The sequence below is a fragment of the Xiphias gladius genome, chromosome 9 (genome assembly GCF_016859285.1).
Source record: "Xiphias gladius isolate SHS-SW01 ecotype Sanya breed wild chromosome 9, ASM1685928v1, whole genome shotgun sequence".
Classification (NCBI taxonomy): Eukaryota; Metazoa; Chordata; class Actinopteri; order Istiophoriformes; family Xiphiidae; genus Xiphias; species Xiphias gladius.
Window position 1 is genome coordinate 21,698,473 of NC_053408.1, and position 16,815 is coordinate 21,715,287.

At 40.7% G+C, this 16,815-nt stretch overlaps 1 protein-coding gene across 6 annotated transcripts in view; it reads right to left on the bottom strand.

Annotated features, from left to right (window-relative positions):
• fasn (fatty acid synthase) overlaps positions 1 to 16,815 on the bottom strand; it is a 55,252-nt gene that overhangs the window by 21,828 nt on the left and 16,609 nt on the right. For all 6 annotated transcript variants that reach the window (XM_040134798.1, XM_040134800.1, XM_040134797.1 and 3 more), the window contains 16 exons: positions 16,406 to 16,528; positions 14,623 to 14,738; positions 14,264 to 14,398; positions 10,555 to 11,017; positions 9,983 to 10,170; positions 8,405 to 8,594; positions 7,552 to 7,646; positions 6,839 to 6,973; positions 6,200 to 6,403; positions 4,333 to 4,448; positions 3,977 to 4,152; positions 3,641 to 3,832; positions 3,404 to 3,484; positions 1,753 to 1,938; positions 1,343 to 1,522; positions 955 to 1,158 (listed from right to left, as the gene is read on the bottom strand). In XM_040134798.1, coding sequence (XP_039990732.1) covers positions 955 to 1,158; positions 1,343 to 1,522; positions 1,753 to 1,938; positions 3,404 to 3,484; positions 3,641 to 3,832; positions 3,977 to 4,152; positions 4,333 to 4,448; positions 6,200 to 6,403; positions 6,839 to 6,973; positions 7,552 to 7,646; positions 8,405 to 8,594; positions 9,983 to 10,170; positions 10,555 to 11,017; positions 14,264 to 14,398; positions 14,623 to 14,738; positions 16,406 to 16,528 — 2,784 coding nt within the window. The remainder of the gene's footprint in view (positions 1 to 954; positions 1,159 to 1,342; positions 1,523 to 1,752; positions 1,939 to 3,403; positions 3,485 to 3,640; positions 3,833 to 3,976; positions 4,153 to 4,332; positions 4,449 to 6,199; positions 6,404 to 6,838; positions 6,974 to 7,551; positions 7,647 to 8,404; positions 8,595 to 9,982; positions 10,171 to 10,554; positions 11,018 to 14,263; positions 14,399 to 14,622; positions 14,739 to 16,405; positions 16,529 to 16,815) is intronic.

A 16,815-nucleotide genomic window follows, 5' to 3' on the forward strand; every position in this document is an offset into this window, starting at 1 on the left:
TAGTAATAAAAAGAAAGCCTATATAACAGGCATATTACACATATGCTACATATCATATTCTTTTGTGGACATCAATATAGTAAAAAAGAGAAATGATCAAGAAAACTATTACCGACCATCATTTTTAACACTATTATCAGTAATTTCATTAGATTCTTCCCTTAAACACTTAAGTTCTGAGAGCCCATGTACTTTTGAGAGCCCAGTGTACATACCAAATAATACTAGTAGAACTGAAAGATAACACTAATGGCAAATTTGGCATTCGTTGCCCCATATCAGTCAACAGTATTAAAAAAGAACTTGCAGACACCACGTGCAAATGATCAGAACAAAGCAGTTCGAAAGATTTTACATTTTTTATTTGGCTGTTTGGAAGCTCCTGGTGTCTGTGGGGAATCATTCAGGCTGGTTATGGCCTTGTAAGGTAAATAATGCCAGCAGACACAGTTTTTAAATCTGGTGGTGCATTTAAGGACACTCTTGCAAGATCACAGAGTTGATAAATAGTCAGCAACCTTTTAAATTTTCCACCCCTACTTCACACTCCCTTTATCCACTTTGGCAAAAATATCGTAACAAGAAGGAGAAACCACTGCCTACTAACACCTCAAGCTGGAAGCCTTCGAAGTATGAATAGCACTGTAGAACACTGAAGAGCATGCTGCACCTGAGCTGACTTGGTATCTGAAAATAAACAATTCTCCAGCCTCTCAGAATCCAGTTCCCCTCCATGGCCACAGTAAGCATACGTTCACTGTAATATGCCCAAAGATTATGTGTTTATGTAGTGTATTATTACATTTCTGTAATTTATACTCAATATTAAATGGTCAAAGGGGTACGTTAAATATTTGTTTTAAAATAGCTTCAAATATGATCCAAAATTAAAATTTAACTGAAGCGATGAAAAGTGATACAGCCACAAAGACGACAGAGGGTTTATCTGTTTACCTTTGCAGAGCCTCAGCTGCTCTGCAAGTTTCCCATTGGTTGTCAGGCACTCTGTCTCCACATAGGGAACAAACATAAACTCCTCCAGGGTAGGGGGACTCTGCTGCTGCTGCCGACGCGGGGCCACCGTGGCATGCAGGCCGCAGATCTGGACTCCACCAGCAACGATGTTGTCAAGGCAACGGCTTACGTGGACATCCACAGCTACGGAAATTAGACAGAAAAAAGTTCAATGTGGACTGTGTGTACATTATATTATATAACAACATCAGCTACACAGGTTTCCACTGAAAGTCATCCAATCACAGGTCACCCAGCCTTGCAGGCCACGCTGAAACTGTATCAGCTGTGCTAGAAATTATGATTTGAATAGAGCGGTAACACACACCTTGCTTTCCATCAGTGTACTCGCAGATCTTCTCCAGATGGACGGCTGGATCAACATAGACTGAGCGGATTCTGGTTGGCAAGCGCAGACTACGACCCGACAGCCCGACGACGATCATCTGCAGCATGGTGTCAAGAAAGGTCACCCAGTTTCCTGTCCATTGCAGCTTCCCGCTGTCCCCTGGAAATCATATGCCAGTGGCCAATAAGCAAAAAACACTGTATAGCACCACATTGATACTTAGAGCTGGGAGATATAGTGAAAAATATCATACAGCAGGGTCCAATAATCTGAGACCACTTTCCAATTGGGAATGTATATATTACTATTGTCTTTTAAGTACTGTCAAAGCAACACGCGCACGCACGCACACACGCACACACACACACACACACACACACACCTCTTACCTGCATTGTTGGACTCCAGGATGCCTTGGAAGGTCTTCCCATAGTCATAGCCGCGCAGTCGCAGCTCTTTGTAGATATCATGTGCTGTAAGCTTCATTTTGGGGTCACCACCGTCGTTGGCAGCTTGCTTGCTTATCTGACAATGGAATGAATTGAGGGCTGCATCCTCCAGAATGCTCACCTTACCTGAAAATCACATGCAGATCACATGCAGACTTTTTCATTTTCTCTGTTGTTGTCTATGGTCTAACTGTGTGCCTTACTCTGTTTCATTGTGGTAAGATGAATTACTTTTAGGAAAAAAAACAAAAACAAAAAAAAACACTGCTCACGTTACAGATTATATACTGCAACTGAGGCTAGAGGCAGACTCTTTTTAGAGGGACACTCTACTGGGAGCTCACGAAATCGAGCGGGTCGTTCACCAATCAGAGGGTCAGTGGTTCGATTCCAGGCTCCTCCAGTCCGCATGTGGAAGTGTTCTGAGGCAAGATACTTAACCCCAAATTGCCTCTGATGTCTGTGCTATCAGTATGTGTGATTGTGTGTTTGAAGGCAATGTACAAATGTGTGTGTGAATGGTTGTATGGCATGTAGTGTGAAGTGTTTTGAGTTGTTGATAAGACTAGAAAGTGCTATAAGAAGTCCATTACCATTTACTTATTTTAAGGAAGGCCTAAACACCGTAGAATGCAAGTATGCACTGTCAAAAATAAATCAGATCCCAGCTCCCAGCTCAAATTACAGGTACCATCCGGGATTGTTAAGGCCTCAAACATTTTCCAGCACAGATGATTGAATACCTGGATAATGTTGGAATCATTCAGGAATATGAAGAAACTAGACATTTCCCATGTCTAGTCTGCCAGAAGTTAAAAGAGGAAGAAGAAAGCAAAACAATACAGACTGGGTCTGTTCCTTGGCGTGTTCCAGGCAAACAAAAGTGCCCATGGTGTGTGACGCACTTGTAATATATTGTATCTCTATGGGCTTTTCGAAATTTTCAGACATTGTGGACAAAGTCAGTTTTGCATTTTGTAAGACTGTCATTTGTTTGCGAATGATTACATACATCCACTTACGCAGAGGATGTCAGCTGAGCAGTTGTCCCTTCAGTGTGGCCCAGGACATATTCGTGTACACACTACTAAAAGAATATGGCCATATGTGGCCCAGACAACCTCCGAATCTGGTCTGAGCAATGGGATCTCAATGCATCCTCAATACGTCTTAGGTATATTCACACTTGTACTTAGAGCTGTCCACTTGTGATCACATCAAACCAGAGACACATGTTAATGCCAGGAATGAACAGGTCCTCTATATCTCTGGGCCCAAGACACAGAACTGAAGAACTGCTCAGAGGACTTGTATGTTACAAGGTATAAAGAAATGAGAAAACAATGCCAGAGAGAGATCCTCCCTGCTCTCTCTGTGTGAACGTCCTAACAGAATCAGCATCATGTTTGGAGCAACCTTTTGTACAGCTTAGATTCTTGTTCTTCAAAAAAAGATTTTTTCATGAAGAACAGTTTTTTTAAAAATAATTTCCTCGACAGATGACAGTTGATGTCTGGCCTGTCTGGCACCAAAATGTCCAGGAATGGCCCCGTTCAAAAAACTACGCACAAAATATACAACAACTACCTACCACTGACAGCCAGGTTTCCGTTCTCTGAAACCTCAAACCTGTTGGTGGCAGGCATGAGATGCACCTCCAACTGGACAGAGCCTGAGAAGAACAGAAAGGTGAAGAGAAAAGACAGGCAGAGAGGAAAAAACAGGTGAAAAATTGAACAGGAAGTCAAGCGATTCATCAATCCATCACCATCCAAGATCTCCATACCCCCCAACCCCTGTGCTCACACCCCTGCTGCTATACTCTCACCGGTCTTTGGTAGGATGGTGGCTCTGTGGATGGTGACGTCCTCAAAAGTTACAGGAGTGTTTTCCATGACAACCCCTAGACTTCTCACAAAGGTACGCCAGGCCAGCACCAGGTAACCCGTTGCCGGGTAGAGGACACGTCCATCAATGCAGTGTCCAATCAGGTAATAGTCTGGAGACTCTGGGTTTATGTCTGTTGTTGGTCAACGTTTTGGACACCAACCCCATCGAGTGGTCAAATGAAATGAAAAGGCACTGTTAACTTTTTTTCTTAACATAACAAAAGAGGGCAAATGCAGAGTTGAGTTGCTTTTCAATCCAGATGTGCATTTCTTACCAATGTTATAGATGGTGGCAGAATTGGATCCTCCTGAGCCAGAGGAAAAATTCTCGACCTTGGGGACATCCCAGGTCTGGGCATGGTCCCAGTGCACCAAGGGAGAGATCAAAGGGGTACCAACTGGCACAGGGTACTTCACGGCTGGGCAAAGGCCATTACCATTCACATTGATGCTAAAAGAGGTGCATCAAAAAGAATTTTAATATCAGCAAACAGAAACCGCTTCCAAGAATGCTCAAAGGGGAGAAGTACAGAGTAGCCTTCACTGCAAAGCCCATCGAGACCAACAAATCCCCCCAGCTACACCAATGCACCAAGTCTCTAAGTGCAGACAGAGGGAGGCATTTACTGACCCATTCATGTAGACTTTGCCAATGTTAGAGAGGAAGAACTCAAGGTTGTTGGTGTGGCCTCTCTTCATCAAGGGGAGGATGGAACATGTGTGCTTCAGGCTACGCTTCAGGATGGCCTGCGCAGAAAACATGTATAAAAAATTTGAAGTTCATAAGTTGGTTCCCAAGCTTTTTTAAACCATAGTACCTCGTCACTGGAATTTTCTTTCATGGCAGCTACATGGCATGGCATGCAGATTCAGTGAAGCTCAGGAGTTTAGACATGCAGGAAGTTGAACTGCTATCTAAGCGTTGGCTGAGAGGTCTGGGCCCGTATTTATCAAGCATCTCAGGAGAATTGTCTCCATGTCCTAACTGGTGCTTTTTGGGTCCTGCTTTTGGGCCTAGGAGTAGTAGTAGTAAAACATTTTCATCAGCTTTCTTTACCTAACAAATGAATTCTGTCTCTGCTGAAATTCAGGAGAGCTCCAGAGGTGTCCTAACCTGGAAGTTTCCCCGAGATGGCATTCAGGTAGAGACATAACACAAATTCTGTGGGAGGAGTGATCCTCACTAATGACTATGAGCTTAATAAAAGGAACTGTTTTGGCAAAACTTTGGTGGACCTTGTGCAAAAGAGTTCCTGTTCTTTCTGCAAAAATTAGGTCTTCAGGTCTTCACAATAATCATAAATTAAAGTAATGATATTAATTGTTTTCCTACTCCTTGGCGTGAAACTATGAAAAAACTGCTGCATTCATACAAATAATTGGGTTACTAATTAATTTATTTATTCATTCATTTGTTTAAAATTACATATAGTGGAGCTATATTCATAGATATGTTCATATTATTACAGTGTATTTCCATAAACGGGTAACATTACGGAATTAAATCATTTTAATCAGCTCTAAGTAGCCGTAGCTTAAAGATGCTGAAGAAGTTGTGGAAACAGTGTAGGAAAAGATAAATTCCAATGTTTTTGGGGAAGCAGTCACTGATATATGCACAACACAAGATGCAGCGCTAATGCACGCAGTGTAAAACAATGTGACTGGGCAGAGCTGACTAGGCTCAATGGCACAGCTGAATGTATGTACTGTTTTAAATTATAAACAAATATTTCCCAATGGACATTGTCCCAGCTATGCGATACTTGCAGTTAACCCACCTCCCTATCCTGCCTCCAGCTACCAATTCAAGTAAAATGGACTGTTTTATGCAACCTAAACTCAATATAATAACAGGATTGATGATTGCCTCTCTGAGCAGCCAGTAAAGGGCTCAAATGATGTTTGCTTCACTGATGATACAGTGGGTACATGTGTCTAAATTATAGTACACACCGCCCACATTCTCTCATTTGATGCCCGTAATTCACACTCGACAGAAGGAAAAAGCTTTCAAAGTAACGTAGCCAGGATGTGCTCTTGTGAGAAGAGAAAATGCTCAAACTGCTGCATTTCAGGAGTGTTGATGTTTGTTATCTATAGACGGGTAACAAATTAAATGAAAAACATAAAAACATAAAGTGTCTTAGTAAGGTGTTCGGCCGCCATTAGCCGCCACAACAGCTTCAGTGCACCTTGGCATTGATTCTACAAGTCTCTGGAACTGGAGGGATGGAACACCATTCTTCCAAAAGATATTCCCTCATTTGGTGTCTTGATGATGGTGGTGGAGAGCGCTGTTTAACCTGTCAGTCCAAAATCTCCCATAGGTGTTCAATATGGTTGAGATCTGGTGACAACCAAGGCCATATCATCAAACCATTCAGTGACCCCCCGTGCCCTATGGATGGGCACATTGTCATCTTGTTTCTCCACCCTTTTTTTTGGTTTTTCCTTTAACTTGTCACCCGTCTGTAGTAATGACATGTTGAGCATACCTGCAGCAGGGCATGAGGTGCTATCTCCACCACCACAGCATTTTCAGGAACCAGACTGAGGCCCTCCTGGAACAGCACAGGGCTCACCAGGTTGTTGACATGGTAATCAGCTGAGCTATACAGAGCCAGAGGAGAGTCCCAATCAGACTGAGGAATGCTGGTGCTCACCCAGCGTGCCGAACGCTGCCGCGGCTCCTTGATCACCTACACACAAGACAGCAGTTTATATTATTTATTAATATTCAAATACATGCCAAACAACATGAAATTTAAGAACTTAGTTATAATAATGATGCAAATAATCTGACATGCCTAGTAGCCTGGTATGACATTGAGAGAATGCAGAAAAGAAAGACAGCGGTTTTAGATATAAGGCAGCCAAAACTATCATCAGGATACAGGATACAGAACACAGTTAGACCCTAATTATTATCAATCAATTAACAATAAATAAGCCAATGAAATGTATGACCAAAAAAAAGCATACAAAAAATAATACATGAAATAGTACATTTAATTTATCACTACACCAAATAGTAGAGGGAATGTGATCCCCAGTCTACCCAGTAGCTGCCATCGTAACAGCAGGAGTCACAGCTTCATCATTGTGTACTTTTCAAACACAGCAGAGTTACGTACCTTCTTTAGAGCAGCTAGCAGGGTAGGAGCGATGGAGGCCATGTAGTAAGAATGGAAAGCAACGCCAGCGCTGCGCACCTCTTTTGCAAACACTCCCTGCTCTTTTAGCTCGGACACAAATTTATTGATTGCGTCCTGATGAAACAGACACACATCACATCTTTCAGGACACATCCCCCTGCACCTGGAACCCTAGATGGCTACCAGTCAATGTAACCATGTTTACATTTGATAATACAGTTGCTATTATGGTTGTACAACCTGACATTGTTTTTACATAGTTTAAAGCATCGTTCAAGCATCTTTCGTCTTGTTACTGCTCTACTACTTAACAACTAGCTACTGGCCAACTATGTTCATATTCATACTCGTCTTCCCTTTGTCCTCTGTCAGAATAAAGTTAACAATTCCATCTAAAAGTGAAGTTTGCTGACTAGTTCAACTAGGTATGTGCAAAATTTTCCACAACAGTGCTTCATCACCTGTAATATTCAGCAAACGCACAGGTAACATTTAAACATTTCGTATTGTATATTGCAAAAAAGCTTTCCTAACTTTGCAAAGGATAGAGATTACAAATCCTACAAAACAGGCATAGTTACAAAACTATCACCAACTTCCCTAGACATGTTGAGTTTTGTCAAACTGTGTAAAATGCATGTTTTTCTATATTAATGGGGCCAAAAAAGACAAAGTCTTATAGAATGTTTGACCTGAGGACCAGAGATGGTGACAGTGTCCTCAGCATTGTGGCAGGCGGGTACGACTCCCTGAGGACACTGAGCCATACACTCCTGCCAGGTCAACCCTGGAACACAGATAGCAAGCACAAAGGTTAGAGATGCACAATAAATAAATAAGTGCATTTATTTTCATTTTTAATTAAGAAAAAAAAATAAATAATAATAATAATCGGCAACATGTACATGTAATTTGTTCTATGTTACATTTTCAAACATATCAAAACAGAAGAAAAAAGCAATAAATTTGAAAAATCACTATTAAAATCTGTGTTTAATACACAGTTATGCTACAGCTAATGGAATGACCGCTAGTGAAGATGAGAAGAAGTGATAAGTAAAGTTTTGATACGGTAGAACTCAAACAAATGCTGATACATCTCAGCCCTCAACGCAGTCTTGAGACAACTGAATCTGAGCCCACCAACAAAGCTAAAATCAGGCTCAACGCTACTCAGCTAACTGCTTATCTGAAAGGCGTGGCTCCTTGTGCAGGCCACATTACTATCAATGTCGAATAGCTCATGCTCTGTGGTACTGTATCATTTATACAGTTTGTGATGCAGCTCTCAGGTCACGTGTCCCATTAAAATGCCTGCGACCTTTTTTGCAAAATTTTACATATTAGCATATTTAATTGTATTTGTATTGTATTCATTGCTTATTTCAAGTTAAATAGTTTTATGTAAATCTGCAGAGAACCTTTTGGCTTTTATTTTGAGTGATTGAGAATGGGCCTGTATATTATAATGTATTTTGGACAGTGTGTCTATTTCATGATATTTCAACAGCTGTTGAAGTATGGTAAGAAATCTCTCTCCCTTACCGACTGCAGCCATGCCTCCTGGAGGAAGGTTGGCCTCCTTGATGCAGCGGCCTCTCCAGTAGGCAGCCAGGATAGCCTCACTGTGGCTGAGGGAGCCATCGGCATAGCCACAGGCCAGCTCTCCCACTGAGTGTCCTATGATGCCGTCGGGCTGCAGACCCATCTTAGTGAGCAGGTCGATCTGAGCTATCTGTAAAAAGGTGAGCCACAGAACACACATGGGCTTACTTTCACTTCCTTGTGTTTAATCTCTCTTCATTCCCAGGACTCATTTTTGTTTAACAGTTCCCAAATTGTAAAAGAGCTTTTATGTATGCTCCTCCCACTAATTGGAACCTTCTGCAACTACATTTAAAATCGCAAAATGTGGTCTCTCTTTGTGAATTAAAATCATTGTTGCTCTCTCTTCTGGTTGCAGATGTTTTGGGTTATTTTAAAACTTGCATGTGTCTGCATGTTTTAAGTTATTTCTTTATTTTTATAGTTTTAGACAGCCCTTGGGTTGTTTTAATTTACCATTCTGGTTGTTTTTATGTTTCTTGTTTTATATGATTTGTATTCATTTATGATTTTATAATCGCATTTCTGTTTTATGTTGTTTGTATGCAACTCACATAACGCTGTAACAGCATATACAACAATGACTTAAAACGCACGTGGTAATGATTTATACATATTATACAGAGCACCTTTAAAGATCCCTGTTCGGAAATTAAGTTGTAGATAGCAAGAAAGCACAAAGGAAAAGAATATCAATAAGAAATTTGTAAATTTGGCCATTCAAATCATAAGTAGCAAAATCCAGATAGTACAGAGAAAATGGTGATAAGAATAAGAGAAAATTATTTAACGCCTTATCTCACCCTAACAACTAGATATTAGTGAATCCCTGTATGAGTATACAGCATAAGTATATGTAATGTATTCTGTTTAGGTTAGGGTTACGGTTACTTCCAAGAACTGAGGAAAACTAACTCCTTCCTGTTTGTGTTTTCCATCAAATCAGAAGAACCGTGAAGATTAGCCAGATTACTTTTTAGTCTATCCTTATCTTGTTCCTATTATACCAATTGAAAAAAAACACCACCAACAACAACAACAACATAAATTTGTTTTTAACATCAATAAATATGACAAATCACAAAGTCTGTCCCTCATCCTAACATCGATTCCAGTACCATGAGTTTTGACTGGTGATTGACTTTCCAACACTGCAAACTCTGCCCAAATAGTTCCTGGACCATTAGAAAGTACTACCACCAGGGCAGGGTCTTTAGGGGGTCCTGAAACTATGGCAATGGGAAAAAAAGGTAGACCCTGGATCTGCTGGTTGAAAAGGAGGAGATTAATTGAGCTTCTGAGGTGGCTCCTGGGCCCCCCGGAAAAGTACCAATGGCAGTGCTCCTTTGTATTCACAGAGAAGACATGCACACTGTGGAAGCTGTCATGGGAAAATAAATATAGATATGCTTGGACCTAAGTGCTGAGTCCCTTACTAATGGTTCTTTACCAGTACCACAGCAGTAGAACATGACAAAAGCCATCGTTCCCACATCCAACATCATGTTTCCACTCTACCTGTACGGCAGCAAGGCCAACAAAGGCATGAACAGTGTCTTCAAAAGTAGCATCGTCAGCCTCCATGAGCATTCGAGACACCACCAGGCCGATGTCCTTCAGGGCTGCGTCGGACCGCAGGATGGACTCTCTGAAGTCTTGCAGCTGCATGAGACTGCGGCCCATACCTGCCCACTGTGTTCCCATACCTGTTAAAAAGAGAAACAATCACACAAGCTAATCCAGCAATACATCAGTTACTGAAAAGACCCATCTGTCTGAGGACATCTGAATATAGTCCCATTCCAGTGCTCAATAGTTATTATTGTTTGAGCAATATTTGTAGTGCTGTTCAATCATTGTGGATCTTTAGTCTTTCTTTTTGAAATCCACCAACAACTAATAATGTGTAACAGTCTTAAATACCTGTGAACCCCCCCCCCAAAAAAACTTGAAATGTATAAATATATAATGTAGAATTATTATTATTATTATTATTATTATTATTATTATTATTATTATTATTATTAAGTATATAATATAGAATAAATGTATATCAGTCAAACGGAAATTTAATTTGTTTGACGACTCACCTGAACAGATATACCAGAGCGGCCTGGCAGAGGCCTGCACCTGTTGCACTTCCATAATGTCACTCTGAGAGCCAACCAGACTGTAGCCTCGGTAGGGCATGCTGGTAGTGGGAACTCCTGAAATCTCATTCAGCAAAGACAGGAAGCTGTCATCTGCAGCGTGTTCCTTCCCCTTTTGGAGCAAGGTGTTCACTGCAGCTTCTGTACGGCCACAGGCCTGAAGCAACCTGGGAATCGTCCTGGGCGGTGCAGTTGCCTCAGCTGGTCTCTCAGTTGGACGTAGAATCAGATGAACATTTGAACCCCCAAATCCAAAAGAGTTGATGCCCACTATGCCTCCTCGGATGGGAATAGGCCGGTCAACGACTTGCACCCGACCATCAGTGAGGGCGGGAATGTCAGGATTAGGACTGTTGAAGTGCAGGTTGGGAGCCCAGACTCCTCGCTCCAAAGAAAGCAACACCTGTTTGAGGGTTGTAAAACAACCAATAAAATAAAAACAAAGACGAGATGAAAAGCAGAATTTTTATCCTGGCTGAAATAATTACAAAAGCTATCAGTTTAACAGCTTGATGAAGACAGCAATGTTATGAACTGAAAAGGGCTTGACTTTCTAAAACATCACGCTCACTTAATGCAATGATTGGTCAGGTGTGTGGACTAGTGAAAGCAAGTGGTGTTTGAACCTCCCTCTCAAGCTCTCTTTTTGCATTCATCACTGACCTGAGCCCACCAAATTCTGTACACAACTGAACCACTGCCATAAGTCACAAATCTGCAAGTTGATCTGCATACTGTGCTTCCAGAAAGTATTCAGACCTCTTAACTTTTTTCTAATTTTTTTTATGTTGCAGCCTTATGCTAAAATTGTTGAAATTCATTTTTCCCCTAATCAATCTACACTCTATAATGACAAAGTAAAAAAAGAATTTTAGAATTTTAGAACATTTCTGCTGCACTGAAAATTCCCAAGAGCACAGTGGCCTCCATGATTCTTAAATGGAAGAAGTTTAGAACAACCAGGACTCTTCCCAGAGCTCGCCACCTGACCAAACTGAGCGATCGGGGGGAGATGGGCCTTGATAATAGAGGTGACCAAGAACCCAACTGTCACTCTGGCTGAGCTCCAGAGATCCTGCGTTTAGATGGGAGAAACACTCAAGAATTATCAAGGCCACTGTGCTCTCAGGAACCTTCAATGCGGCAGAAATTTTTTGTAGCCTTCCCCAGATCAGTGCCTTCGCAAAATCCTGTCTCTGAGCTCTGCAGGCAGTTCCTTCTACCTCGTGGCTTGGTTTTTCTTAGCATAAGTCTTCAACATAACAAAATGTGAAAAAATTGAAGAGGTCTGAATAATTTCCGAATGCACTGTAGCTACAAAAAATGGTCATCCACCATGTTCTCCTCAGCTGCAGTGGGTCAACTCTGAGTTAAGGGGTGGTTGGGTTAACAGTAGGTTCCTCATCCCTAAAGCTCAGCAAAGAAAGGAAATAAACCTTTTGTATTAAGAAGGGGGAGGGGGACGAAAGGTTACGTCTCAGGCCCTGTTCACACCTGGCATTAACATGCATCTTGGGTGATCCGATCACAAGTGCCCCCGGCTCTATATGCGAATAAACACACACATCATTTCCATTTGCCAAAGACCAAATGTATTGCTGTTTTTAACTGGCGAGAGGCAGCAATACACTTCCTGTGTGTAGTCCGTCAAAAATTAAAAGAAGAAGAAGAAATCAAAACAATATAGATTGGCTCTATTCCTTGGCTTTTTCCAGGAAAACCATATCGCCCAAGATGTTTGAAGCACTTGTAATATATCTATGGGCTTTTTTCGACATTTTCAGATGTCGTGGACAAATCCAGCTCATGCAATTGCTGTGTGAAAGAGTAAATGCTTCCACTTATGCAGAGGACATGAGTTGAGTAGGCAGTCCTTCATTCAGTGTGGCCCAGGACACATTCGCATACACACTGCTAAAAGAATGTGGTCATATGTGGCCCAGACCACCTCTGAATGTGGTCTGTGCAATCAGATGTCAGAGTGTCCTAAAATTGTTGTGGGTGCATTCACACGTGCACTTTGAGCTCTCCACCTGTGATCGGATTACCCAAAATGCATGTTCATGCCAGGTGTGAACAGGGCCTCAGGCTGAGTCAAGCTGAAGTGTTAACCACAAGCACCGGAACACAGATTCTATGAATTACACAACCTAAGTAAAATGTGTGTTCTCGTGCAGATGCAGGGCTTCTTTGACAATTGATGGGGGAAACTCATTGGTTTGAGAATGCCTTTTACTTTTCTCTTTTCACTTGACTTTACAAGCAAATGAAAGGGATTTTGCATGTTTGATGATTTTTGGATGCATTCTTTTACTTTGCTTGCTACATTTGAGCGTGATTCGGACAAAGTATTCTGGGTGTGAGACATTTAACGTAATATTTTGACTGTTCCTTTTATTACATTCTAAACAGATTTGATTTAAATCTGTGAAGCATTCATTCATTTTACTGCATTCTAAGAATTTTTTGCTGCTTTTACTAAGGCTCTCCCCTGAAGGTCGAGGAAACAATGCATCATGGGAGATGGAAACGGAGGTTAGCACAACAATGGACAGCTTGAGGCACAGCAGCGTGACTTGTTTCTGTTGTCCGCTCCAAAATTCTCTGCTCTGGTGTCTGGCTGCCAGCAGTGACAGCAGCCTGGCAAGATAGACACTGTGTGGTACAGTGGAATTTTATAACTGAGCTATGACCTAGATGCCGACTTTTACTTTCTCTGACTGTGTGGAAATCTGATGTCTTGACATCCCAGATGATGAAAAAAGACATTAAAATGTGAGTTTTTAGCTATAACATGAGAGTTTTTTTTACAGTATGATGTGGGGCAGCTGCTCCGCACACTAAATGTGCCGGGGGATGAATGACATGCTATATTTCTCTTATTCATAAATAAGGTGTAATGAAGTCATCAGTAATAATGTTTAGTGTTTGGAAAAAGCTTGAACCAACAAACCACAAGCCCCCGACCAATTAATAATACAAAGATAACCCTACTTTTTACGACTCAGGTATTTCATTTTGGCCTCTGACCTATTAAGTCATTTCTTGATTACTGATGAATTATTTCGCATTTCTTGATTATTGATTGGTTGTTACTCACTGATCAATTAAATTGCTCATTTCTTGATCATGATTCGCCTTTGCTGGTGATTAATTTCATAGATTATTGTTGGTAAAACATTTGAAATCTGTTTTGGCATTTGATTAATAGGTATTTGTCTTTTTCGCAAATTCCCCAAGTGTGATTGTTTTGCCTCATTCATTTTTAGTCACAACTACTTCTGTCTCTTTTCATTGGAACAACCGAATGCAACATCATGAATGACTTCCAGGAGAGATTGCATGAAAGTGTGCATCTTTATCCCCAATTGTACAATTCTTTGTATTACGACTACAAGGACATGCAAAAGAATGGTTCTTGCAGAGATCAGAAAGGCAGTGGGCTGCTGTAAGGAAGAGGCTAGGACAGCAGGTTTCTTGCCCCACCTTTCAGTGTGGACATTCAGAACAGCTAGAAACACTTTGACTGCTGAAGTAGTCTGACAATATCAACAAAAAATTAAGTTGCAAAAGAAAAAAAAAAATGCAAAGGAAAGGGGATGTGGTTGTTTTGAATCTTCAGAGCACCCAGAAGTGCTGTCATACTCACCTTTGCCAGGGCAGCCAGACCAGAGGCTGGCTCTGGATGGCCCATGTTGGATTTGGTGGAGCCAACAAGCAGAGGCTCTCGCTTTGATTGACAGAACACACTGACAATGCCATTCACTTCCTGCGGGTCCCCAACCTGCATGTAGAGAGCAGAGATGCCGCAAAAGTAAGACACTCCTGGTAAATGACATTAGATGTATGTGTGAAGGTGACTTTTGCATATTCAGAATAAAAATGTGAAGCATGTTTTCATGAGTGACTGTTTAATGTCTTATCAACTATCTGTCTTGGGATGCAAAGACCAGCACCGAAGACAGGCTTAAAGTGTTATTATGAAACCAGACTGTTGTGTGCACTGACCTTTGTTCCGGTGCCGTGGGCTTCGATGTATTCCACCTGCTCAGGAGTTATATTCGCCTCCTGGTAGAGAGACCTAACCAGCCTCTGCTGCATTTCACCTGATGGAAACGTTACACCTGAGGGACCAGGAGGAGTGTGTTAGGACAAGTGCAGTAACAAGTGCAGTAACTGCTACTCTACTCAAACATTCTCATCACAGCCCTTTACAAATGGATATTCCTGCTCAAATCTCCAGTTTTATAGATTATTGTCTCTGAGCTGTAACCCGATACGACCTTCTTGAGATGTTGTGAGAATCTGTGGAAGCCAAACTCAAGCTATTTGAGTTGCTCTTAGCAATCTCTGTCTAGTGACTCTGGCCAAGTTAACTGTGGTGAGATCACTAAAAAATAGGTCAAGAAAGGCAACCAGTCAGGTGATTAAATAGGTTGTAAACAAACCAACAGTTTATCAAGATTATCTAAATCACTTTTATTGGTCAAACTGAAAGTGGGTGCACTAAAGGTGAAAATAATCCCTCACTGCACACAACTACAGTAAGTACAGTAGGTCAGAGCAGTCTTTAAACTGTGATGGCTGTTTACAACAAACAGCTTGGGTCTGACTTTTATATTTCTTGCCCTTTAAAGCTTCTTTTTACTGATGTCACTGTGTTCCAAGCAATTATTACTGATAGAAATGACTATCAAAGCTACAAAAATAAAACCCAGTTTGCAATAAACCATAGTTTTCCCTTAACCAAACTGCACAAATCATGGCAACTATTATCAATGAGCTATACTTACTGTAATGTCAACACAGACAAAGTCTAAAAAGTCCAAGGTTTACCGTTAAGGTAACACAAATAATCACCCAATAATTTGCTGAAACAATTAATTGATTAACATATAATCAATCTGCAACTATTTTGTTTTAAGTCCAGCTGAAATAACATTTATACAATGGTGGATGAAGTGTTCAGATTTTTTACTTTAGTAAAAGTAAAAGCATTCTTTCAGTGGGTTATATTATCAATAATACATTATCTTATTGGATATTATTACTTAATCTTGTAATTTGTCAATGTGCTGTCAATTCTAGGTACTTTATACATTACTGGTTATCTTAATAGTAAAGCACTGCATCTTATTTTACAAGTTCCCCAAATTTTTTTTGATACAAAGTCTTAATCTGAAAAGTAACTGACAATTTAAGATATCAAATAAATGCAGTGGAGTAAAAAGCGCAGTATTTCTCTCTGAAATGTAGGGAAGTAGAAGTATGAAGTAGCATAAAATCAAAACACTAAAGTTAAGTACAAGTACCTCAAAATTGTACTTAAGTACTGACAGCAGCTGAGGCGTGTGTCAGTGACTGTATTTGACTGACAGCAGCTGAGGGGTGTGTCAGTGCCTGTGTTTGACTGACAGCAGCTGAGGGGTGTGACTGTGTTTCTGTTTCACTGACAACAGCAAGCAGCCTGACACCTGAGTAAAGACTACCCCAGCAAATGGGCATTTTTCTCTATCTTCTGACATTTTATAGACCAAACAATTAACTGATTCATTGAGAAAGTAATGAGCAGATTATTGTTAATTTTAAGCATTTAAAACCTAGCATCTGAAGTAGAACGTTACACAAGAATCAAAGCTGCGACTAAGTTTCTCTCAAAGGGATCTAAACTGGTCATCTCATCTCACCTGACTGTCTCTGTAGGTTAAGTGAAATCTTTAGACTGGATGCAGTGCTCATGTGTAACAGCATGAGAGTTTAGAGCTCACAGGCTAATAGTATGCCCCCTCACCTTGCTCTTTGTATCCATCTGTGTTGTTGCCAGCATTGACCACTGTGGCGTAGACCCTTTTAGCCACTGATCGCTTGGTCAGCAGTACTGCCACTGCTGCCTCAGAGCGGCAGTATCCATTTCCTGGCCAACAGAATGATATAAATATAAACTTTATAAATGGTAAACCCGCACATACTAGTGTAAATATTGTATCATTTATATTATAATATTTAGTTCAATTAATAATGCTCTAAGATTCTAAGCAAATAGTGATGATGGAGAAATTTACTTTAAAATTAAAAATGGGCAGATGAGAAACACTGCTGTTGATAATAAAAATACTGATAAACATTACGGGTTTAATTAAAAATTCGATACAGTATTTCAAGGGAGACATAAGGCAGAATTAATGAATTTTCCCTTTAGTT